Source organism: Heliangelus exortis, chromosome 2 (genome assembly GCF_036169615.1).
Source record: "Heliangelus exortis chromosome 2, bHelExo1.hap1, whole genome shotgun sequence".
Taxonomy (NCBI): domain Eukaryota; kingdom Metazoa; phylum Chordata; class Aves; order Apodiformes; family Trochilidae; genus Heliangelus; species Heliangelus exortis.
The window spans coordinates 2,739,588-2,763,581 of NC_092423.1; the positions used below are offsets into that span (position 1 = coordinate 2,739,588).

The following is a 23,994-nucleotide window of genomic DNA, read 5'->3' on the forward strand; positions in this document are numbered from 1 at the left end:
TAATAAGTGGTCTATTCAGAGCTCCTACTTTTCAATAAAAGAGAAGGCTGGGGAAGTCCTGGTCTAATTACCTCATCTTCAAGCTAGACAAGCTTGCCCTTTCATTAACGACTGAGGTCATATCATATAACTTTGTGAGCCATCCTGGGCACAACATGTTCAGTGATTATTTCACTGTTGGCGGCAAAATTACAGTCAGCCCATCAAGTTTGTGAAGGAAAGAAAAAAAACAGAAGTAAAATAATAAATGAGAACTTCTACCAGGAGACACGAAAACGAGGTGGGATAGGATAATGTCACCTTCTCAGAAATGCACTGATTGTTTCCTAGTGTGACAGCATGGAGAAACTGTCATGCTGGTATAGTGCTGGTTGCCAAATCAGTCAGTTAGGAACAGGTCTTTTTTGCTTTTTTTCCTGGGTCTCAAGGGTCTATTTATATATTTTGCCCTGGTTGGGAGTAATTAGATGGGAAGGGTTACATGTTGTTGAGAATCAGTGAGAGACCACCAAGCTTGTGCTATATCTGTGATATACCTCCACCTTCTTGATGAAGGCACGCATGGACATCTTTACACAGATTAAGGACATCAGCACAGGCTGGCACTGTAGAAACTGCAAAGTCCTCAAGAAAAAAAAAGTCTCCTTGACCATTCCTAGCTCAGTCTGAAAGAGTCTGTAATGCAGCAAAGGTTTTGGCTTGTGCACGTGTGGCTTCACTAAATAAAATCACATAAAATCAGTTTGATTTGAAGGAAAAAACAGCAGGTGCTGAGCAGGGGTTCAGGAGAGCTGGCTTCAGTCTCCTGCTCCATCACCAGCTTGCTGGATAAGCTGGGAAAAGACACTCAGTTTGCACCTCAATTCCCCCTTGAAATAGCTGCAAATGTCTTTTTGGAACTGCCAGGGACATTTAACACATTGGAGGCCATAAGAGCATCTTATGAGTGGTTCAGTCCTTTGATTCAGAACAAATACATAAGAATTATTGCCCAAATAACAAACCTAGGTTAGTTCAAAGTGGCTGCAGACTTTCAGAGCCAGTAGGTTGGCATCTCTTGCTATCCAATGGTTGGGAAGTCTACAAGGCACTGCTTAGCTGAGGGGCAGCTTCCGTGGAGAAAGGAAAAAAGATGAAACATTAGGAGTTTCATCTTCAATCCATTGCCTTCATCAAAGAAAATACCAATAAATTCATCAAGGGAACCTCAGTGCCTGCAGAGCAGCTCTCATCCCCCACCATCTTTGCACTGGCAGTGGGGCCAGGAGGAAAGCAGCAGGTTGAACCTGCCATTCATTGACACAAAAGGGTAAATAATGTTCGAGACAACCAGTCAACCACACCAAGGAGGTCAATGCTCAGGCTTCAGGTCACTTTTGATATTTTTAGCAAGCATTGCAGATTCTGACCTCACAATTACAAAGCCAGCAGTGGTTCTCAGCACAGACTTGAAGGTCTCTGACCATCTTAATGACATCATATGATGCCAATGGTTTAGGTCCACACAACCTGCCTACCTAGCTGGATGTTCTCCTCATCTTGAACCCCTATCCTCTGAAACGTTTCCCTCCCAACATGCAGCTTGTTTGCTCTCTGCCTGGCTTCAGGGTGCTGTTGTGAATCTGTTGGGCTTCTTGGCTTGACGTTCAACCAGACAAAGGTACAATCACTCTACAGGCACACACAGAGCAATCATTTCAACCACTGCTGCCGATGGGCAAGGAAAGCTGTCAGGCAGCAATACCAACTCAACAGACACGGCGTGGGTGGCCAAAAATAGGAACACTGCAGCAAAGGTCTTTGACTTGGATTGCCATGAGGGCTCTCAGTGTCTGGACAACCGTCACAACTGTTACTCAGCTGTTTAGCTGCAGATATTACACCAGTGTTTAGAAACCACTGCCAATGGCCAGGGACTGACTGTGCCAAGTGGAGGCAGAGGATGCAAGAGAGTCACCGACATCACCCCCTCCGCTGGGAACCCGCTCACAATGGGATCAGAACAGAAGGATGGGAAGAAAGGGAAAATTTCTCCCTCCAGCTCATCCTTGGTATTTATTTTGCTCAAAGTCACGTAGACAATGTAGGGCAGAGATGACAAAGAAAGACATCTAACCTAAATCCAAGAAGGATTCTCAGCCATAAGGGCAGCCTGACTGGAGCTACTGGGATGGAGAGCAATGGGAATTAGGTCAAGTCCCTCAGGGAAGTTTTTTAGCCCCACCACTGTTGGACGGGAGATGTTAATGGAGTTATGAGGACATTTCAATGACACAATTGAAATGAGAACATTTCAATGATGAGGTGGTATTCAATAATACTCTTTTGATGAGATGGTATTACATGACCCTATAAAAGAAGGCAAGAAGGGACATATCTCACAGCAATCTCCAGCATGAAATCACAACCTCCATGGACCACCTTCTCCATTTTCAGTCCCATCTGCTACATAGCCAACTCCATGGAATTTCAACAGACTCCAGGGAACAACAGATCACAAGGATTAAAACAAATTTCATCACCCTCCAAAGCCTGTTTCACACACCAGAAGAGCTGCAACAGGAGTTCAGAGGCACTGAGCCTTTTAATCCAGAGGCAGAAAAGCTGTCAGCCAAAGCCAGACACCAGCTAAATCCAGGATATTTCTAATCCTGACCTCAGTGCTGTCTAGGAGCATCTGGTAGCAGGGAGAGGGGGAGAAGTTGGCTGGCCAGCACTCACTGGTGGCATTCTCTGATGCCCCAACTCTGTCCTGAGGAATGACATTTTATGCATACACATGGGAACAACTGAGCTGGGATGGCGATTCCTAGAATGCACAACTGGCTGGGCTGCATTTGCCTGGGAAACTGGAGACTCAGGTCCCCCCATCCCAGCCCCAACCCTCCATCCAATCACACGGACAATAACAAGGCTCAAAGACTATTTATAGCCTTACAGTATGTCCCCCTTGGAGGTTGGTGCAATGAAACACTGATCCTAGGCACCTGTGCTGGCCAATCTGAGGGATTTTCATGTTGGAGCAGCTCTGGGCTAGGTACAGGCAAGCAGGTTCCAGGGGAAGGTGGAGAGGCCCTTCCTTTCCCCTTGCTTGCTGGGATGACCCAGCAATTCCAGACACTTTGGCCTTTCCATCGGTCCTATGGGGAGGTGTCCAGGCAGGAGGGTAAAGGCTCATGGGAGGAACACGGGGTAAGGAGCAGAAAGTCTTCCAGCTGAGAGGATAAAGATGGAAAAAGAAAAGGTGGGAAAAAAGGGAAAGAAAAGAGAAAAAAAAAATCCACAAACATCAAAAGGTAAAGAGAAATGAAGAAGAAAAAAGAAGAAAAAAGAAAAGAAGAAAAATGAAGAAGAAAAAAAATAAAGAAGAAAAAAAAAGAAAAGAGAAAAAGCAAAGGGGGTACAACACACCCAAGCACTGCAAACCCAGCAGCTCTAGGCAGGGTGGAAGACTGCCAGAAAATTAGGCTGAAAGGACTTTTAGGACTGAGGTGAGTCAGAGAGGATATTTCTACCCTGGTTCCTCGCCAGGTGTTTGCCCAGCCTGGCCAGGGAGATGCTACACTATCCATGCTCTACTGAACTACAGCAAGAAAAGCATCCTTCAGCCTGGGTTGTGGCAGCATAAATCCCTTCCTCCTTGTCCTACCTCATGTAAGCCTGGAGAATTTGCTTTTGGGATGTAAGACCCTCTCTTCCCTGTGGCAAGCCAGCAATCTTTCCTCCCACTTCATGTTTTCTAGACCTGGACAGGTGTGTTGGGTTCCTTTCTTCTGATCTCCAACATTTCTACACATTTTGCTCGGGGTAGTGGTGGAATCACCATCCCTGGAGGTATTTAAAAGGTGTTTGGACCTGGTCCTTTAGGACGTGGTTTAGTAGTCAGCTTATGGTGTTGGTCAAAGGTTGGACTGGATGAGCTTGGAGGTCTCTTCCAACCTAAAACTTTCTGGGACTCTGTGAACTTTCGAAGCACAGTGACAAAACCAGACCTCAGTCCCATAACTGAGACATCACCCCTCCAGCAGAAGGATCACTCCATGCATTTTCTATCCAACACTCCTCTTTCCACACCCAAATCCAGCACCTTCTTGCCTCTCCCAAACCGACATCAAACCCCCCAACACCCCGAGCACCCTGCAACGCACCTTCATGCCCACAAGGTTATTGTGGAAGTCCACCCTGGCTCGCAGGTCCTTGTTGGGCTTCCTTCCCAGAAATTCCTTGACGAACTTGTTGCTGTATTTCAGGTTGTCACCACAACCACCCCACTGCCAAGCCTCACGGTTCTCCAGGTCTGGGGCCTCATCACAGGTGCAACGCTCCATCCGCCCCGCGCTGCACGCCTTGGCCATGGCGTGGGTCAGCCCAGCAGAGGAGATGGCATACAAGAAGGCTGTCTCCTTAAAACCTGCAGGAGAGAGGAGGAGGTGGCTTTCATTTGCAGCTGGAGTTAAGGGTTCAAAAAAGAAAAAATGAAAATAATGAGGAAATTGAGGCAAAAAAAACCATTGTGAGAAGAGTCAAGCGTGATGAGCTCTGCGCGCATCACCGGTGGTGGAGAGGACAAAGTGGAGGGCAAGGAATGATGGGTGGAGGTGGCATGAGGCAGGATTCAAGAATGCAGATGAAATCTGGCCATGCCCTGTGGCTGTCACTCTGCAGACAGTCTTTTCCTGAAGACAGAAAGAGGTGAGCAAGAGTTAAACAGGCCACAGAGGTACCACCACCATGGTACAGCAATACTGCTGTCAAAGGACACCAAATAGTAGGAACCCAGCACAGACTTTCCACCTGACGGCTGCTGTAGAAACCACCAAGGCTCCTTCTTCCTTCACCTATGAAAAAATAAAATAAAAACACTGGGTCCTACTCCAGTCTGACGAAGTTGTTAAAAAAGGCACCTGAGGGCAGAGAAGCACACGGTGGTCACACCACCTCACACAAATGCTTCAAAAAGGAGTTTACACCTCAAACCTTCCACACACAACCCTTTTTTACACCTCCACTCACCTGCAGGGATGCCAACAGCATCCGCTCCCTCCACCAGGTAAACTGAGGCCCAGAGAGACCCATGACTTCCACCCAATTGATAAAAGCCAGAAATAAAAAGCAAACATGTCGGTATTTATAGCTCCTCATTCTCCAGCTATGGAAGCTGTAAACGACTGCATATTTGGGATGCAATTCCAGAACAGCTTTGGATCCGAATCAAGAAATCCCCCACTCAAAAATAACACAAGTGGATGGTGACAGTAGTGGATATATCTGTAAACTGGTGTGTCAACCAAGGACATGCAGAGACACTGCCAGGTCATTTTTGGAACTGTTCCTTGGGAGGTTCATGGTAGTCTAAGCAAGCTCCTGGGGTTCTACCCTGGCTCAACCCCAGAACCTGCCTTCCCAAAGCACTCCCAGGTGCAAAATGATGAACTTCAGCAGCAGGCAGACAGACAGAAATCAAGTCCAGAAGACTGAGGTTTGGTCCTCCTAAGAGGGTTGACTCAAACCAGGTCATGGTAGGAGTTCTCCAACCCTTCCACTGCTCAACTGGAAAAGAAGAGCAGGAACCTTTGCCTCATGGGGAAGTTGAAATAAAAGAGGCCCAACTCAACATTCACTAAGGACACTGTAAAGAGTCATCAGGGCTGAGAAACCAAATTCGGGTTTTATTCCCTCTTTGTTTTCTCTCTGAAGTTAGACCACGTCCTCTGGCATCTCAGAAACCTCTTTAGAGTCACAAATTCTCTCACTGGGAGTGGTGGGAGATTTGATTGCTTAATTCTCACAACAAAACCCATGGGTATGCAGACCACCAAACTCCTCTGGGTGGAAAATATCTTCTAAGTAGTTTTCACCTTTTGTAGACTAGTTCAAGCTTTTCCTAGGTTACACCCTAGGTCAGACTGCCCAGATGCCTACCAGAGGGAAGCCACTGCTAGAGAAAAATGTTCCCAAGCCTCCATGCCCTTGGGCTGTAGAACTGGCTTCTTGCCACCACTACCACTCATGCTACGAAGTGGAGAGGTACTAACAGAAGGTCCTTGATGGAATAAAGTGTGTAAACTCTCCTCGGAGACACTGCAATTAGCAACAAGGAGCCTGGATGTGGTCAGCTTTAAGTAGATAAACCAGATCTACAACCTGATGGGAGGCTGCCCGGTTCCAAGCCCTGAATTCAACGCGGTTGTGAAACCTCAGCAGAAACTCAGTGCCGTGCAACCACAATGCATACCAGGTTTGACAGCAAGCCAGGAGGAACGGTTCATTTGGCAGGTCCTACCCCCTCTCTCCATCAATCTCCCCATCCGTTTCAGCTCTACTCCTCCCATTCTCCATCAACTGAAAGCCTCACAAATTCCTGGTGCCCATCAACACGGGTATCATCTCGCCCACAGGCAGCTCAGGCAGCTTCCAAGCAAGTCCATGTGACATTTGGCTCTGGTCAGATTGAAAGCCATCTCTACCAGGCACTATTTGATTGCACCAAGATATTTTGTAACAAGATAATGAGCTTTAAATCAATGCAGGCATTCTAAACCCCCGCCCATCAGCAGCCCGCCGGGCGCAGCTATCCAGTTTCAGCCATTGCCAAAATTGTTTGCAAGTATCCAAAGAGGATAACGAGCCCCTGAAACAATCCCCCCGTTATTTTAAGAAACGGGCTGCATCAGCCCAAATTGCAAACCAGCAGCTAGGCTTGGGCTGGTGTAAAAATGGAAGGAGGAGGGTTTTTTTCTTGAGCGAAACGGGGTGGGTTTTTTTCCATTATTTTTTTCGCTTTTTTTAAAATTTTTTTTTAATTATTTTTTTTTAATTTTTCTCCTCTTCTTTAAACCTGCAGCAGTCCAGGAGGAGAGGAAACGAGCCCACACCGATGTATTTGAATAGCTGTGTCTTTGTGGGTGATCCATGTGCATCTTTGCCCCCCGGGGTATCACTTGCTGCAATGCTGAACCAGGAACCAGCAGCTCCCGGAGAGGAGGAGGAGAAAGATTTACAGGGCAGTGTGTTTTGTGGCAGGAAAAAGCACCTGAAGGATTTACAGCATCGGTGGAGGGCAGAGATGTTGCAAGGGCATAAAACATGGAAGAATGAGACAGCAGGCAGAGCCTTGCAGCTCTCAGAGCTCCCATTTATCACACGGGGTCCTGACAAGGGGTGATGGGGGGGAGGGGGGTCTCTCCGTGGTGTTTTCATGCAACTCAACTTTGAAATACCCCTCGCCGAAGGTTGCCCACGGAAAAAGGAACATCTGAAGGGACAAGCTGTGGCCTCCAGGTGTCAGCATGAGAAAGTGCTTGGCTTTCCCAAGGCGCCACTAATCCAGGGACTCCTTTGGCATGCGGGGATATTTTTAAATGTCTTGGAGGTCTGGCTGGACCTCTTGGGTTTCATAAGGACTTTCCTTATTTCCATCGCACTCAGTGACAGTGCATTAGTTAAGCCCCAGTGCTTCTGAATTACTCCTTGCTAATTAGGGAGGGAGGGAGGGAGGGAGAGAGGTTTTGGAAGCCTCTGCTCTGATCTTTGAGCATGTCAGCCCCTGGCTTTCTGGATCTGGCTTCATCACACAGTGTGGGACTTGCTGGAAGCCACTAAAGCCTTCAGGACCATGTAAGCTGTCTGTAAAATGCTATGTCCTCAGCTTCTGTCCAGAAATAAGAACTGGATTTTACTGGGAAGGTGCAGGGAAGTGGACTTCAAGAGATAGCACAAAGGAAGGAGATAAAAAAATACTACCTGCTCCTCCAACAGTCTCTCTCAGGTTCTGGGTATCTCCACCTGAGCTGGTGGGTAGGGGTGTGGGAATTACCCACCACTGACAACCAGGGATGTTAATCCCTGGGGTAGAGTAGGACACAGACTTTTGCAGGTTTTGCTCTGCAGAGTGATGGGATTCCCCTTGCCCCCACTAAGAGGACAGCACAGAACAGTCTGTTTCACCTTATTTCCCTTCACAAGGGATTTTCTCAATTTCTTTCCTGAATGGTTGTCAAGCATAAATAGAAAAAAATACATATAATTAAATAAAAAATACATAAATACATAAATAAGAGGGGACAGCTTTGGGAACTTCAGCACCTTCCCCATCAGAAACAACTCAATTTCCAGCAGAAATGAGGAGTAACCATAGCTACTGGCTGCAGACACATGAACAAACATCTCCAGCCTCCAAGGAGAGGAGCCACGGCCAGCAATGGGAAGCAGACAGGGGTTGCTTCACTAGGACAAGCCCATAAATTACTGCCATCCAGCACATCCTCTCCAGGCTCTGCACTTTCATGGATGAGCTGAGCTTGCCTTTTTCTTTACCTCCTACCAGTTGGCTTAAGGAGCTCTGGGGAGGTGGTGACCCCACCTCTGGCAAAGGATGCACCAGGATGACCACCCTGCAAAAAACCAGGGAAACTGAGGGATGCAGGAGGGGCCCAAAACCAAGACCCCCATCCCTCTCACCTCTCTTCAGCAAGCTGGCCCGGTAGCGACCTTCGAGGGTGCAATTCCAGCGCTCAAAACGAAACTGGTACTGGCACTCCAAGGCACTCATGCTGATGGCTTCCATCAGGGTCTCAGCCACCCCAGGGTCCCTCCGACACATCCTGCGTTGTTTCTTCTCCAGCTTCAGGCGGTCACAGACCTTGTAGTGGGCTTTGACAGCTGCTTCCTCCATTTCTGAGGTCAGAGGGAGGATGGTCAGAGGTTCGTTCCCCGTCAGCCTGCGGAGGAACAGAAAGGGCACAGTGAGGACAGAGAAATAAAACCCATGGGAGATATGGGGGGTTGTGGTGGGGTTGGAGTCTGCTCAGCTCAGCACCCACGTGGACTTGCTAATGCCTGGGGCAAGGAGTGATTTTACGGCAAGGTTCTCTTTGCAGTGTGTGCACAAAGGAAGGGGCAAAAGGAATCATGGAATCAGCCAGGTTGGAAAGGATCTCTGAGATCATCAAGTCCAACCCTTGATCCACTACCATATCCCTGGTTACCAGACCATGGCACTGAGTGCAAGGAGAAGGGCAAGAAGTAATACTCAGATTTATGTCCCCTACCAGCTCTCCCAGAGCTTGCTGGACACGAGACTTTGGCATTCTCCACCCCAGGACTGTGATGAAAACAAATAGGGAAGAAAGTTGAAGGTACCCAACTGCATGAACTTAGGAAACAGCAAAAACAGCACTACAGCCACTCTCATTTGAGCACATCAAGCAGAACTGGCTTGGGAAGGGGAAGAGGATGGTTCATCCCATCAGACCCCAGGAGACACACAGAGAGAAAGCCCATTCAGACACGCTCCCCTCAGCAGGAAAGGTCCTTCCATAAAACCAAGCAAGCCACAGCCTGAAGCTTGAGAGCAGGATACACTTTTACAGGCTTCCAAAAGCCTTTTCCAGGGGAGAACAAGCTAAAAAAATGACCTGAAGAAATATGTGTCCCACTGCCTTCTCCCCTCCCCTGCCTTCTCCTGCGAGCACAAGGTCCTTGACTCATACAATGTGCAACAAAAGAAGCCAGAGTCCTGTTCCCGGTGTCAAGTGACAAGCTGCTGGAAAAGGACCAGGCTGGCATCGGCCCCAGGGAGCAGAGAGGCTGCAGGAACATCTGCTGGGCTCATGAAGGGTTTGTTGGCCAGGGTGTCCATACCCCACTCTCCTGGCTCTGCCCTTTTCCGGCCAGGTGCCAGTCCACGCAGTCAATGGGAATCACTATGTAAAGTTTTCGAAGGACCTGAAGATCCATTCCCCCAGCCAAAAAGGAAAGAATTGCTTAAAGCCAAGACTGCAAACATGCTGGAACATTGCAATCCTACACAGGCGAGCACAGGGATGGGTCGCAGGCATCTCCACTGCTGCAGGACCACTGGGGTAAATGGGGTGGTGGGCATGGGAGAGGAGAACAGAGTCACCCGCTCTGCTGAATGCAGAAAGATCCTGGAAACTCTTTAAACCCCATCTGTCCTGAAGGGCAATGGTTTGTGTCATTTTGTTTGGTTTTTATTTGGTTTTTATTTAATGAGGAGTTCTCTCTAATCAATGGGATGCATCCTGCCAGGAGTACAGTCCCCAAAGGCAAGAAGCTAGGATGCTTGAGCTAGGAGGAATGGTTGAGAAGGGGAAATTAAGAGTGGATGTTAGGAAGAAGTTCTTCCCCATGAGGGTGGTGAGACCCTGGCACAGGTTGCCCAGAGAGGTGGTGGAAGCCTCATCCATCCCTGGAAGTTTTTAAGGCCAGGCTGGACAGGGCTCTGAGCAACCTGAGCTGGTGGGAGGTGTCCCTGCCCATGGCAGGGGGGTTGGAACTGGATGATCTTAGAGGTCCCTTCCAACGCTGAAAATTCTATGATTTTAAGTCTCAAACTTTCTTGAACAATGGGGACAAAATCCTGACCTAAGCCACAGCCACCAACACCCCGTACAGATGCAAACATTACCAATGGTTTAATACCAGATGTCTAAAGGAGGGAGAAAAACAAAACCCAGACAGTTGGGTTGGGATTTTTAAGAGAATAAAGAATTGGGTAGGGAAATGTTCTCCTTCAAAAGTATTAGGATTTCCAGGAAAACAAAAATAAAAATTGCAATGGTATAAATGAAGAGTCAGAGAGTTTTGTGGGAAACTTGGAAAACTAGTGTAACCAGGGTAAATTTTCCCACCCAAAAAAGGTCTTTCCTCAAATTCTGCTCCCCTAAAATGATAAAAGCATCCAAAAGACCAAACAGCAAGCTCCATCTGAAGTACTGACAAATGTACTGATGTTTTTAGTGTCTGGACTTGGGCTTGACTGCTCTCCAAGAAGACAGGACATCACCCAGCCCAGCCTGGGCCAGGGTCTCACCACCCTCACAGCAAAGAATTTCTTCCTAATGTCACATCTAAATCTCCCAAGTCTATAAAAGTTCACTCCTGTAAGCTTTCACAGTTGGCACAAGTGATATCCTCAGCTGGCAAAGAAAGGAGTTGGAGCCATGAAAGAATTTTCTACACCTCCTTCCCAATTTTCTCCCCCTTCCCAATTTACCTTTCCAGCTGAGCAGTTTAATGTTCTGGAGAAGATATGCTGAGTATTATGTAGCAAATTGCTGTCACAGTGAGGAGGGATAGAGGAATTGATCCTACAGCTAAGATTTCTGCAGAGAAATTGGTGATTTTGATCCCTTTCCCCACCCTCCCTCTTGGGTACTTAACTCTGAGACACTTCAAAGCATAGCAGCTGATGGACAGCCCAATTGTTTGGATCTCCAAAGTCAGTCCTACAATCCATCCAAATAAAACCAAAACAAAGAGCCTGGGATAAACAGAAGGTAGAGAGCAGGATCTGTGGTGAGGACAATGCCAAGGACAGCCCTTCAGCAGCTGTTCAGAACCAAGGGATGGAAAATTCTGAGAAATAATAGAAAATTGTCAGCAATGTCCATCTGGAACACGTAGGTGAGATGAGAATGCTGGGTCAACGTGTTGGACACCCACTTCACCCTGCCCAGGAAAAGAACCTGATGACAAAGAGTCCAACGTGATGTTCTTGTGGGGAAAGCAGAAGAAAACCTTTCTCTACCTCCTGTTTCCTGACTCAGCTCTGTTCTGTCCTCACCCATTAAAGAAAAGAAGCCCTGAAAATCCAAACTGGTGAACAACGTGTCATGAAACGCTGACACTGAGCCAAGGGCAGCCTCTCACAGCCTGGATTATTTCTTGGATTAATTTTACTGCCATTCAAGTTAGTCTGAATCAGATAAAAGCCAATGAATTAGGAAAGCATCTCCAGAACCAGACAAGAAGTCAATTTAGGAGAAAAGGGCTTTTTCCTAGCCAACCAACAATGAAGCTCCTCCAGGTTGAAGACCTCCATGAGCAAAAGCAACACACACACATCCACATTTTCCCTCCCAGGTGCTGGATCCGTGCCCGTTTCAGCAGGAGGGGGAAGGGATGAAGCAGCCTCAGCCCTGCACACACATTCCAGCAGCCCTGGGAAGAAGGGTGAGGTGGCATTTTTCAGAGTGTGGCATCAATAATAAACAAGTGCAGGCAGAGCCAGGGAGAGCTGGTGCCCCCACCTGAAATGCTGCCTTGGAGCTGCCACTGCATGGAACCTTTATAATCCTATAAAGCCCTTTTATGCAACTTAGGCTGAGTGAGGTCCCGTAAGGCAACAGTGTCAAGAGTCGGATGCTTTCTCAACTCCTCACAAAGACCAAGCTGTTCCTTCCAAGGAAATTTTTTGGGATGGGGGAGAAGAGAAAGTGGTTTTTGATTTGATTTTATTTTATCTGCACCCAGTCCACAACTGTTACAACTGAACTGCCAGACAGCACTCTGTGCAATTGTATTATTTTGGATCAAGGGGACTGAGAGTGAGATGAAGATGTGTTTGTCCATTAAGAACCTGGAGGGAGACCAAATGGCTCCTTGCACACAACCCACAAGGCTTTAACTCTCCTGAAATTAACTCTGGCCAAAATAAGTGCAATATGAAGCTACAAAGTCAACAGACTGTTTCTGCTTCAGACTTTGCCTGACTTCTGCTCCGAGTGGCACACTTGCATTGGATGATCTCAGAAAGGACCTGTGTGACCTCCAGACCTCAGGAAAGACCTGGGTTGCTCGGTGCCACCTATCCAAGAGGAACCTTTACAACATCATTTGCACTGGTTTTCTTCAAGTTCAAACCATTACTAGTTGGAAGGCAAGAAACCAGAAGGTTTATTATCACCATCTGTAAATAGACCCATCCAGTCTGCACAAACACCACTGGGGGCACTCGGTGGCTTTGGTTCTGAACTTCATGTCAAACATTGCTGACTGCTTTGCTCTCCTGCCTCAAATCACCCAGGCTTGGGAGAGATCCCAAAAAAAGCCCCTGCCACAGCACAGCTCCCACTGATAGCTGTGCAGCCAAGTTTTATCTGGAGCACCACAGAGTTATTGCCCTTCCAGAGAGGCCGTTCAAGATGGGTCCTGCTTTCAGCTCATCTCAGAAGTCAAGAGTTTCTCTTGCCTCATCAGCTCACACCTTCATCAGTGTCCTTGTGTTTTCCCTGGTTTAACTGGGGATTTTCCTGATGAGAATTTGAGGGGGGTGAGACAGAAGGAAGGTGCCTGCATAGACCTGGCAGGGTACTCTCATTTTTTACATGCTCAAGAGTTTCCTTAGCAAGTGCTACCAGAGACACAAGCCAAGGGGAGCTGCTTTCCTGCAAGGAAACACCTCTGCTGGCCCCACCTGCTGAAATATTGCATTCCTATCCCAGCACTTCCTTCTCTGCTGGGAGATTTCTCTTTGGTGCATCTCTACAAAGACCTGATTGATTCTCTCTTTTCATGTCTTGCATTCATGCTTTTTCCTGAGCTATTGTTACTCTTCCAACCCTTTTTCTTCTCTTCCCACCACCTTCTTTCCTTTCTTTGAATAATTTAAGAAAGCACTAAAAAACCAGTGATTTGAATGCTGACCTTCTTCAGTGCAATGCTTAAATTAATGATTCCACAACTCAAGAAGCCTGAGTTATGCTGGACACCAGGCCTAATTACTATTTTTTGCATCCAACAACCTCCAGTTGCTCTTCCTCCCACCATCACTCAGTGTGCCTCCCCCACACTCCCACACTTTGAAGCTTTCCTAAATTGATTTACCATGATTCCCCCATCCCACGAAGGCTAATTGCTATTTAAAGTACAACAAGCCAAGCATAAAAGTCCAGGAAAAAATTCTGAATTCCATAGGGAATGATGAAGACCTGATATTTGGAGCAGAAGTTGGCTATTGAGGAATCAGCTTTCTTCACTGTGTTCTTTAGGGTTTTTTAAGTGTTCCCAGGTCCCAGTGACACCACTTCACTCAACATCCTTTGGTGGAAACTATCTGAAAAGCACTCACCAACCACAGTTCTGTTTTTTCCAGAGCTGTCAGAAGCACTGGTGAACCCCTGTATCATTTGGGATCAGAGAAAGCTTTCTCCTCTGCTACTAATTTGTCCTCTGTTTTCTTTCTATCCCTTTAAGGCAGAACTCAGTCCTTTTGGTCCAAGACTCAGTGCTCACCCCAGCATCTGGACATTCATGTCTATTGCTGCCTTGCTTGGAACACAAAATCCAAGTCATACATGATAATTTAAGAATTCTGTGCCATTCTCTGAGCTACAAAGCCAGAGGTTTCACACATGCAAAAAAAAAAAAAAAAATCCTATATCCCCTTGAGTCCTTATAAGAAAATAATACAAAATATTCTCCAAGCCTCTGGAAGGATTTCTTGGCTTCTACAATATCCTGCTATCTCAGCAAGTGTTCAGTCCTTTCATGAAGATTGCTATTAGAGTTATTCACCTCTTCTAGCTCAACCTTTCTTCACTGTAATTTTTCCACCCATCTCCTCTGGCGTGGTTCTGTGACACTGGGGGAGTCAAAGAAGGTGATGGGAGGAAAAGTGTTTCTCCCAGCTGCTGCAACTCCCTCTCTGTCCTGGCACTTTGCAAGGCTTCTCATCACCCACAGACCACTGGACCTAACACAAGCTCTAGTTTTTTTCCTTCAAGGTCATGCCCAACCAACTCTGCACTTGGTGCCCACCTCTCCTTCCTGCTCTCCATAAATAATGGGGTCTTGCTGCTGGAAACAATGAAACAGAGAGAAAGGATATTAAAAAAAAAACAAAACAAAACACCACCAAAAAAAAAAATAAACAAAACCCCAAACATTTGGAAACTCAAGCAATGAATGCAGCCATTCTCAGCACAAAAATGTCCCAGTTGTGATTTTGATCCTTATCTTCCTCTCGACTGGTATTGTACAGACCCCCAGAGCTTTTCTCCAGGCAGCAACCGCTCAAACATGGATTTCCTCAGTAATTCAGTGCCTAAATCTCAGCTGCAGCTTCTACTTGCAACCAAGGAGCAGCCTTTCCACCATGGAGACCATGAAAACACTTCCACCAACAACATAGTAGGAACTAGGAGGTTCTTGTGACATAGCAGGTTACAAGAGCCTTGTGAGCTCCAGACTCCTGATGGAATGTGCTCATACAGATTTTAATTTTTTAGGAGATATGAGTGCAGATTCTTGTAGGCTTCAGCCATTCAAACTTGTCTTCTAACACTCCTCTGCATGGAGAGATCTATGCAGTGGTTTCCTTTGGGCCTCTTTTTTGAGCATCTTGGGTCAGGGGATGGAGGAATGGGCACATAAAGTTCCTGCTACACATCCCTGCCAGCCTTTTGGGTCCTGTCAAGACTTCCAGATGCTTGTGGAAGGACAAATTTGCTGCTGCAAGTCTTTGCCTCTTTCCAACACTGCACACCTGGATGTTTCTAACACATGAGCCACTCCTATCCCAAGTCATTCAGATATGTTCAGACTCAGGTGTTGTCACAGAGATAACTTATGCCTAATTTCCCCAATTATGTCTTAGCTAAAAGTTTACACAAAAGTCAGAGGACCCCTTCCAGGCAGGTCCCAGCAGATGAAACCCCTCCAGGCCAGCTGTCCTGCACTGAGAAGAGATCCTTAAAAAAAGTTGTAATATCAATCCAGAAGGGATTTTTCTGCTAATAGGGCAAGACATGCATGGTTGCCTCCTAGATACAGGATAGTTGCATTTATAAATAAGCTTCCATGCAATTTCCTGCCAAAACATGCCCTCAACCTCTCCTGTACAAATTAGCAAAAAACCAATAATGATAATTAAAAAAAAAAAAAAGTTTGGAGCATTGGATATGAGAGCAAAATTTAGCAAGCAAAGGAAAAATACTTCAGTGAATGAGAAGGGAATATGTGACAGTTCAGATGTGAAGGGCTGGAGATATTCTTGTTATGGTGAATTCTGCATAGGACCTATGGGACTAAGGTACCATCAGGAGCAGTTATTTTTACCCTGTGGTGACCAGAAGCACCACAAGCAAATACTTGAAGCTGCTGCAGCATTTTCCAGCCATGCAAGGCCCAAGATGTGCACAGGTTATGAATTACAACTAATATCAGTCCCTTAAAGAGGGGAAGCATTGCTTTCCCTCCTGCCTTCTTTTCCCCAGAGGAGGGCACAAGCAATCCCAGAGAAAGCCCACAGCAGAGGAAAAAAATCGAATTTGGGTCTTCCAGCCCTTGGTGGTGTGCCTGAATCAGAAGGTTGAACTCCCTCTCCTCCTTCTTTCCTCCTGCTCCTTAAAACAAACCTTACTCAGGAAGTTTCCAGTCTAGCAGAGCAAAATACATTTTTATTTTAGGCAAAGATCTTAGAGTTGGAGCATTAAAAGGTTCCAGAGAGACTTTATAGCAGCTTTCCAGTACCTGAGGTTGGCCTGCAGGAAAGTTAGAGAGGGACCTTTTTACAAAGCCATGAAGTGATAGGACAAGGGGGGAATAGTTTTAAGGTTAAAGATGGGAGATTTAAATAAGATATTAGGAATAAACTCTTTGCTATGAGGGTGGTGAGATCCTTGGCCCAGGTTGCCCAGGGAAGCTGTGGCTGCCCCATCCCTGGAAGTGTTCCAGGCCAGGTTGGATGGGGCTTGGAGCAACCTGGGCTGGTGGGAGGTGTCCCTGCCCATGGCAGGGGGTTGGAACTCAACCTTTAGGTCCCTTCCAACCTAAACCATTCTATTAATAAGATTTACCATCATGGAAATGCCACAAGGAGAGGACAAACACCAGGACAAGCTCTACAGGTGTTTGCAGTGCTGCTTTGCTATTCCTGTGGCTCGTGCTGAACAGTTCCCAAATCACCTTTAGAAAAAGATGATAAAAAAGGGGGGTTTTCAGGAGCAGGCATTCATTTTTTTTTTTAACTCAGTGACCATTAGCTGCCCCTGGCTGGACAGACCCAGGAAGCTCAGCCCCAGGAGCTGCCTACAACCTCATTTCCTGACATGTTGCCCGTAAGGAATCAGAGGTGGAGAAAAGAGTTGGGAGTGGGGGAGAAGAGGAGGCGGGGAAGGCTCTTTCCTCTCCCCTTCATCCTCTCAAGAATGAAACAGCAATCAGTGAGATTTACAAAAGGATTTTCAGCCCAACTTAGAACTGGTCGGTGAACCACGGTGCCAGTGGAATGCACGGGCCAGGCAGCAACAGGGGCTTTCACTCCCGATTTAAGACGGCATTAGCTTTGCCCTTGGCAACCTGTGTCAGGAATTACCCCCCTGTTGACACCCCCCCCTTCCTGGATAGACAGCTCCCAGACCCCTATCCCTACTTCTTATCCCAGCCACTGCTTATTTTTTTATTTCTTTATTTCTCAGCTTAACATCATTTCTTTTGGCACGGGTCCCACTAGACCGTAGGCAACGCGGAGCTGGGAGTTTTGGTGCAGGAAAAGCAGTGAAGTGGGGAGCAATAAGGTGGAAGAAGATGAAGGATTAAGCCCAGAAAAAGGTTTGGTTTAACTCCTTCAGCTTCAGAGAAGTTTCCACAACATGACAGGTGCCATATGCACGTTTCTCTGCCCTATAGTAACACCCCCTTGCAGCAGGAAGACAAAACTGCCATCAGGTTGGAGTTTTGTTTGGATGTTGTAGATTTTTTCCATTCATTAGGAGGTTTTTTGTGAGTTGCATTTTTTTGTTGTTGGCTTTTTGTGCTGGGGAGAGGGGGAGGGTTTTTTTTACACTGCTGAAAATCCTGCCATCCTAAGATCTCAGATCCCTACTGCAGTAAAAACCAACTCTGTTCCATCCCTGACCAGTGGCTAGAATAGTTCATTTTAATCTAGAACTGTCCTGAGAACTCTCCATGACAGAAAATAAGGGACATTTCTAGATCCCACTTAGAGAAAACATACATAACCATCCCTCTGCCCCTGCCTTGCCTGTGAATTGTTTCTGATGGGGCCAAGGGTGTAATGCATTGTACAAGGAAATACAACAGAAGAGAACAGACCACAGGCACAATTTTCATGCAACAAAGTTGACCCATCTACAAATTCTGTTAGATCTGCTCCTACCATGAAGTCTGAACTCCTAAAAAGCCAGAAAATTATCTCTGATATAAACCTGCAGCAGCAGGATTGGTTTTTTCAGTTCCAAGCAAAGGGAATCCGACCTCATGGTCTTTCCTGGTAGCTTCACTTCTCAGGGAAGAGTGGCACACAGCAAAGCAGCTTTAGCATTGAAAATTGAAACAAAGAAGAAAAGAAATAGAAAGAAAAAACAGTCAAGCAAACTAAAATGTTTGTTCATTGTGCTTTTTACACCAGTTCTGCCTTATGTTTATTCCAGCAGGTTCACAAAGGTGGCATTGGAAAACATCATACATGGGATAAGGGCACTTCAGGAGGGCAACTGCTGTTCCCAAAACACCCCCCATCCATTCTTCTGGCTCTCTACAGCTCATGTTGCTGATATGAAGATCTGCCCAGGGTTGGAGGCTCCACAGGGAGCCCTTTGCTCAGGCCATTGGAGGGATCAGACCTGCTGGCTCAGGCCAGGCAAAGTGTCAAAAAAAAAAAAAAAAAAAAAGAAATGAGACACTCCAAGGATGGAGCCTTTCTTCCAAAGAGAGCATCATGAAACTGCAAGGCTCATTGCCACCGGATGTTGTGAAGCCCAAAACTATGAATAGGTTCCAAAAGGGATTAGACAAATTCAGGAAAGGGAGGTTCACCCAGGTGATGAAACATGAGGGCTTGAATGCAGCTTCTGGAAGCCTCAGGAAGCCTCTACACCTCTGACTGCCAGGAAGGAGCAGGATACTCCAGGAGGCACAGCACTTGTCTCACTTCTCTTTGGCTTCCTCAGATGTCCATGCCTGGCTGAGGAAACCTTTGGCTTGACCCCATGGGGCAATTATGGTCTCAGCACCGAGACAGGAGCCTGCAAAGTGCAGTGCAGGACATTGCTTTGGGTGCAGCATTTAATACACCTGAACTCTCCAATCCAACAGCAAGAACCAACCTCAGTGGGGTCAAGGGCATAATTGAGATGATAATTGGGCTGGAGCACCTCTCCTGGTGAATACAGGCTGATAGAGATGAGGTTGCTCAGCCTGGAGAAGAGAAGGCTCCAGGGAAACCTTAGAGCACCTTCCAGTGCCTGAAAGGGGCTACAGGAAAGCTGGGGAGGGACTGCTGACAAGAGCGATAGCACAAGGAGAAATGGTTTTAAATCAGAAGAGGGCAGATTTAGGTTAGACTTTAGGAAGAAATTCTTCACTGTGAGAATGATAAGACACTCAGAGAACCTGGGGATGCATATCCCTGGAAGTGTTCAAGGGCTCAGAACCATTTGTGGCTCATTTACAATGTTTTGGGGAACTGGTCCTGGGCATGGATGAACCCTGGCTGCTTAATGTTCCTACATTTTACAGATGCATGAAGTAATAGGACAAAGGAGAATGTTCTTAAGCCAGAAGAGGGCAGATTTAGATGAGATATTAGAAAGAAATATTCTTGTGAGGGTGGCGAGAGCCTGGCATAGGCTGCCCAGACAAAATGAGGCTGCCCCATCCCTGGAAGTGTTCATGGACAGGTTGGATGGGGCTTGGAGCAACCAGGTCCAATGGGAAGTGTCCTTGGCTATGGAAAGGATGATCTTGATGGTCTTGAAGGTCCCTTTCCATGATTCTATGCCACACACCAACCCTTTGCAACACCAGAGCTTGATGCAATCATCCATCTGGAGCACCTCACTCTCTCCTTGGAGAGGCTCCTGCTGCTCGCTTTCAGCAACCCCACCTCCACGGTCCCAGCAGCAATCCTGCCACGTCCCCAGCCACCCACAGCAGCCCCCAGCATGCCAGGATGTGGCCATGCCTCTCCGGGCTCCCTGGGCAGCAGGGCCAGCCATGTGTTGGTGTCAGTCTCTCCCACCCCGTCCCTGCCAGGGAACGCATCTGACTTCGCAATGAATCGCCCGTTTGTCTCCCTAACACCTCAGCCAACCCCTTTTGTTAAGCCTTTATCTCCCAAATTTAACAGCTCTGCAGCACACGGCCATGCGAGCAGGACTTGGCCCCTTCCTTCCCCCCCCCCCCCTTCCTCATCCCTTCTGTGGGATAAATGGGTTTGTCCCTCCCAAACACTGCCCGCTCTGTTCTCAGCAGATGCTGCAGTGACGGAGCTGCCCTTGCCCAGACCACAGAGGTTGGCAGCCAGGGAAGAAACTCCTCGTAGCCAACTCAGCAGCTTCCCTGGAGATACCCGTAACCCAGACACGCGCTCAAGGAGCTGAAAAATAAAGGTTACTCTCCAGACAGCACAGATCTCAGAAGCTGGGGGTCTGAAACTCAATCTTGGAAGGAAGCACGAGGAGAGCAAAGAGCTCCTGGGGTTCGTTGGGACGGGAAAAAAACAACTGGAGAATGAGCTGCTTCCTCCTTCCCTGAGCTCAGCTTTTACATTCAAGGCCCTGAAGGTCCCAGCTGGAAGCAGCTCCCGATCAACTTCTGGACAAATGACAACTTCTAGAAACAAGCATGCAGATTCGGGCAGGAGGAGGTTTTCACCTCCCCCTCCCCTCAAAACATTTTCCCCAACCCCTATTATATATCGCACGGAGGTCAGCGCGTGGAGTGCTGAGATGGTTGGGCGGTTTGACACATCATCTGATCTATTTTGGGAGCAGTTTACGGTTCTGCAATTCCTCCCCTGCACAGCAGTGATAGCTTTTCCACTCTAATGTCATATTATCCTCGTGGCAGGTTTAAAAACTAAACAGGTGAAAAAACAAACTTTCTGGGCACTGGAGAGAGCGGGATGCACGAGAGACACGTTATGGTGATGGGGTGGTAGAAGTTTATCCTTGTTCTGAGTCCCAGCAGGGGCTGTGGGAATGAACTGTGAACACAGAAGCTGGTTCCTTACAAAACTCAACCCAAGGATACTCAGAGGCTGTTGTAGGAAGGTTGGCCCATGACAAAGGGTGGCTCATGGATGTCTTTCTGAAGGAGCTTGGCAGTCCTGAGGCTTCATAAGCCTCAAACAAAGCTTCAACAGTCAGATCCCCAGCTAAGCAAACTTGTTCTGATGGTTTCAAACTCATCAGAAAAGGATAAATCACCAATGGAGTAGACTGTGTTCTTGCTGATGTATCCTAGAACAGATCCCCACGAAGCCAACCAACATCACAAACCTTCTTCTCGTCTGTTCTAGATCCAAGGGCACCTCATTCTACTTCCTTCACCACCACCCACAGAACAACGTTGTTCTCTTACCCTTGATCTCCTCCAGTGCTACAACAGACCCCTCCTCCACACCACAATTTATCCCAGAAAGATGAAAAGAGCAAAGAAAGTGAAAATCTGCCACCCATCTCCCAGTGTCTATCCACCATCAAGAAAGGTTCCACACTATTGTATATCCTTCCTCAAAGGATTGAATCCATGCAGAGTTTTGGGGAAGGGAAGCAGCTGCTGTAACAGTGGCTCTCACAGGTGATGAATAAACTGATATTAAAGATGTCATGCTATCAACAGACCAGTGCTGCTGGCAGGACCCTCACCTTTTGAAGGTGACTGAACCACAGAATATCAGCAAAGAGCTCAGCCAGATCTATTGTTCCCAATACTTCAAGTGAATACCCTCAGAATACTTTCTGACTTCAGTGCACACATCTTTTTTTATGATATTATATAGAGCCTGTATGAACAAAAAGTCATATTAACCAAATGCTACAGCCCAGGGAGAGCCAAAGCTTTATTCTAGGAGTGCCACTGAGTAGATAGGACTACATCTCCATCTTCAAATCCATCCATTTTGTTCAGTACTTGAAAGAAAAGCCCCTTATGCATTGTATTAAAAAGGCACATGGGGTACACTCGACCAACCAGTATTAAGGAAAATATTTCCTTCCTGTATTGATCCAGGAAGGATCCATCCATCCATCCATCCATCCAACTAAGTTGCATTAAAAAGGCAGGGGGGAGGACAACAAGCCAAGTGTTATACATAGCAAATTCTGATTAGATTATGAAACTTTAAGAAGATCTTAACAAGTGGACAGTGTGCATTTTACATAATTAGCTTGTTACTTATAAATGCCTTCCATAGTGCCAATGGCAGATTTTCACCACCTAAAATAGCCTAAAGCTGTTGGATTCAAGGACTCCTGCCATCTCAATTTAGATCAACTCAAATAAAGAAACCACGAGGTGGTTTCGTTACACCAAGATTAAGAATTGAATCGGCTCTTGTGTGCCTGGATGTTGGAAGGGGTAAAAGATTAGAGGGCAAAGACATATTATGTCACCCTGTGCCTTGCCAGCCCAACCCTTACTGAATGTAAAAGCTGCTCTTCACAGCAGTTTGACAGCTTTCAGGTTGCTTTTTGGGAGGGATAGAGACCTAAAGATGCAGCGTTGTGGGATGCCACAGCTGTATCCATATTCCCTGAGCAGAGCACAGCTCCAGCAGATGCATCCTTCATGAAGCTGGGACTGTTTCACCTCAGTTCCAAGCAGCAGCTCACAGCAAGCCTTGAGTTACAACCACTGCCTATGAAATATGACCTCAGAAGTAGCAAACCAGGCAAAGGAAGCCATTTGATTTGCAAGTTGCTCAGGCCTGACAAGAAAATCCCAACGAATGCAGAGCTGCGCAATGTCATTCCTATGCCAGTCCCCATGCCACTCGTTCCAGGTGCCTGCAGACATCTAAAGGGAGAAACGTTTTCAATTCTAAGTGAAAAAGTCCAAGAAAACATGCTAGAAAGCATCTTGAGGAACAAATCTTATGAGAAGAAGAGCCACAGGCTTAGATTTATCCCAGCACGCAAACAACACCCAAGCCACCATCAACCACTTTGTGCAAGTTCCTGTTTTCTAAAGCAGCCCCCAAGAGCTACCAAAACGAGCAGAGAGACAGTCCTCAAACCACTGGATAGCCAAAAATGCTGTGGAGGCAAGCTGTGAGCTCTGGAGATGCACACTACGTGCTGCTCCATCTTCACCTGCTGAGCATCACCAAAAAAGACACAAAACTGCCAGGGTGCAGCACTGAGTTGCCCTTTCAATGTGCCACGTAGCAACCATTTCCAAGGACTGAAAGGGAAAATGGTGGCCATGTCTCAGCATATAGCCCCCAAAGAACTTGAGGAAAAAGGAAAATATTTCTTATTTCCCTTTCTCTTAATGCTTTTAGTCCTTAGAACCCAGAACCTTAGAACCACTGGGACCGCTGTCTTCAAAAAATCCACAGATCCAAATCTTTTCCATTCAAAATATTGCCAAGTTTCAGCTGGATGGATGGCAATAAGGTTTCAGTTGACTGGGAGAAACTACAGAGAGGGCAGAAGCTCCAAGTGAGAGTTGTCTCCCTAATCTCCACATTCAGGAAACACCAAGAGGGATGAACAAAAACCAACCCGTGCACCTTCTGTATTGAATTCTACAAGAACGACCCAAGTTGATTTTCTGTCTTCCAACATAAATAGTTTGAGTGGTCTGAAAAGACACAATCCATCTCCCAGTCCAGAGCTGGATGATCAGTTTTTCCCAGATTCACAAAGGCATTTATTTAAGTGTTTCCTTGTGAACTCCTTTGAGAACTAGAAGTGGAAGAAGTGAAAAGAACAGAATTTTTATATATAATTGACTTGCAATTCTGTCACTTAAGGGCAAGGAAACATCAGCATCATTATGTGTATGCAGCAGGAAATAAATTTCTGCCTCAAAAGGTTATTTGGCCATATTCTGCTAAGGAGCACTGCATGAGAGAGATTATTTTCCAGATTCCCATCTTGTCTTCATGTCTTCAGGATAGCAAGATGGAAAGGAAGCAGCAGACCCCAGGAAGAGCAAATTGATCTGATGAGTACCAACTTTGAGAATTTAAAAATCATTCTAGCAGGGTCACAATAGAAGGCAAATTCAGTGAAAGAGCTTTTACAGTTGTTCCCAAGCCATTAACTTGCCTCATTTTCCAGGTGCTGAGTCTTTGGGTTTCCCTAGTGTGACAACTAAACAAGGGGTAACCTAAGTACTCAGAAATAATGAAAAGCAAGCTGACTTCCAGCATCAGAAGGAATGCTGTAGGTAAGTGGACTCCTGATAGCTTTCTCTTTGAGCTCTGTGTCTCAGACA

General features: G+C 46.6%; 1 protein-coding gene across 1 annotated transcript in view; it reads right to left on the reverse strand.

The window, feature by feature from the left end:
* WNT9A (Wnt family member 9A) overlaps positions 1-23,994 on the reverse strand; it is a 65,556-nt gene that overhangs the window by 16,561 nt on the left and 25,001 nt on the right. Inside the window, exons 2-3 of the mRNA XM_071734535.1 lie at positions 8,461-8,720; positions 4,149-4,411 (exon numbers count right to left, since the gene is read on the reverse strand). Of these exons, the coding sequence (XP_071590636.1) occupies positions 4,149-4,411; positions 8,461-8,720 (523 nt within the window). The remainder of the gene's footprint in view (positions 1-4,148; positions 4,412-8,460; positions 8,721-23,994) is intronic.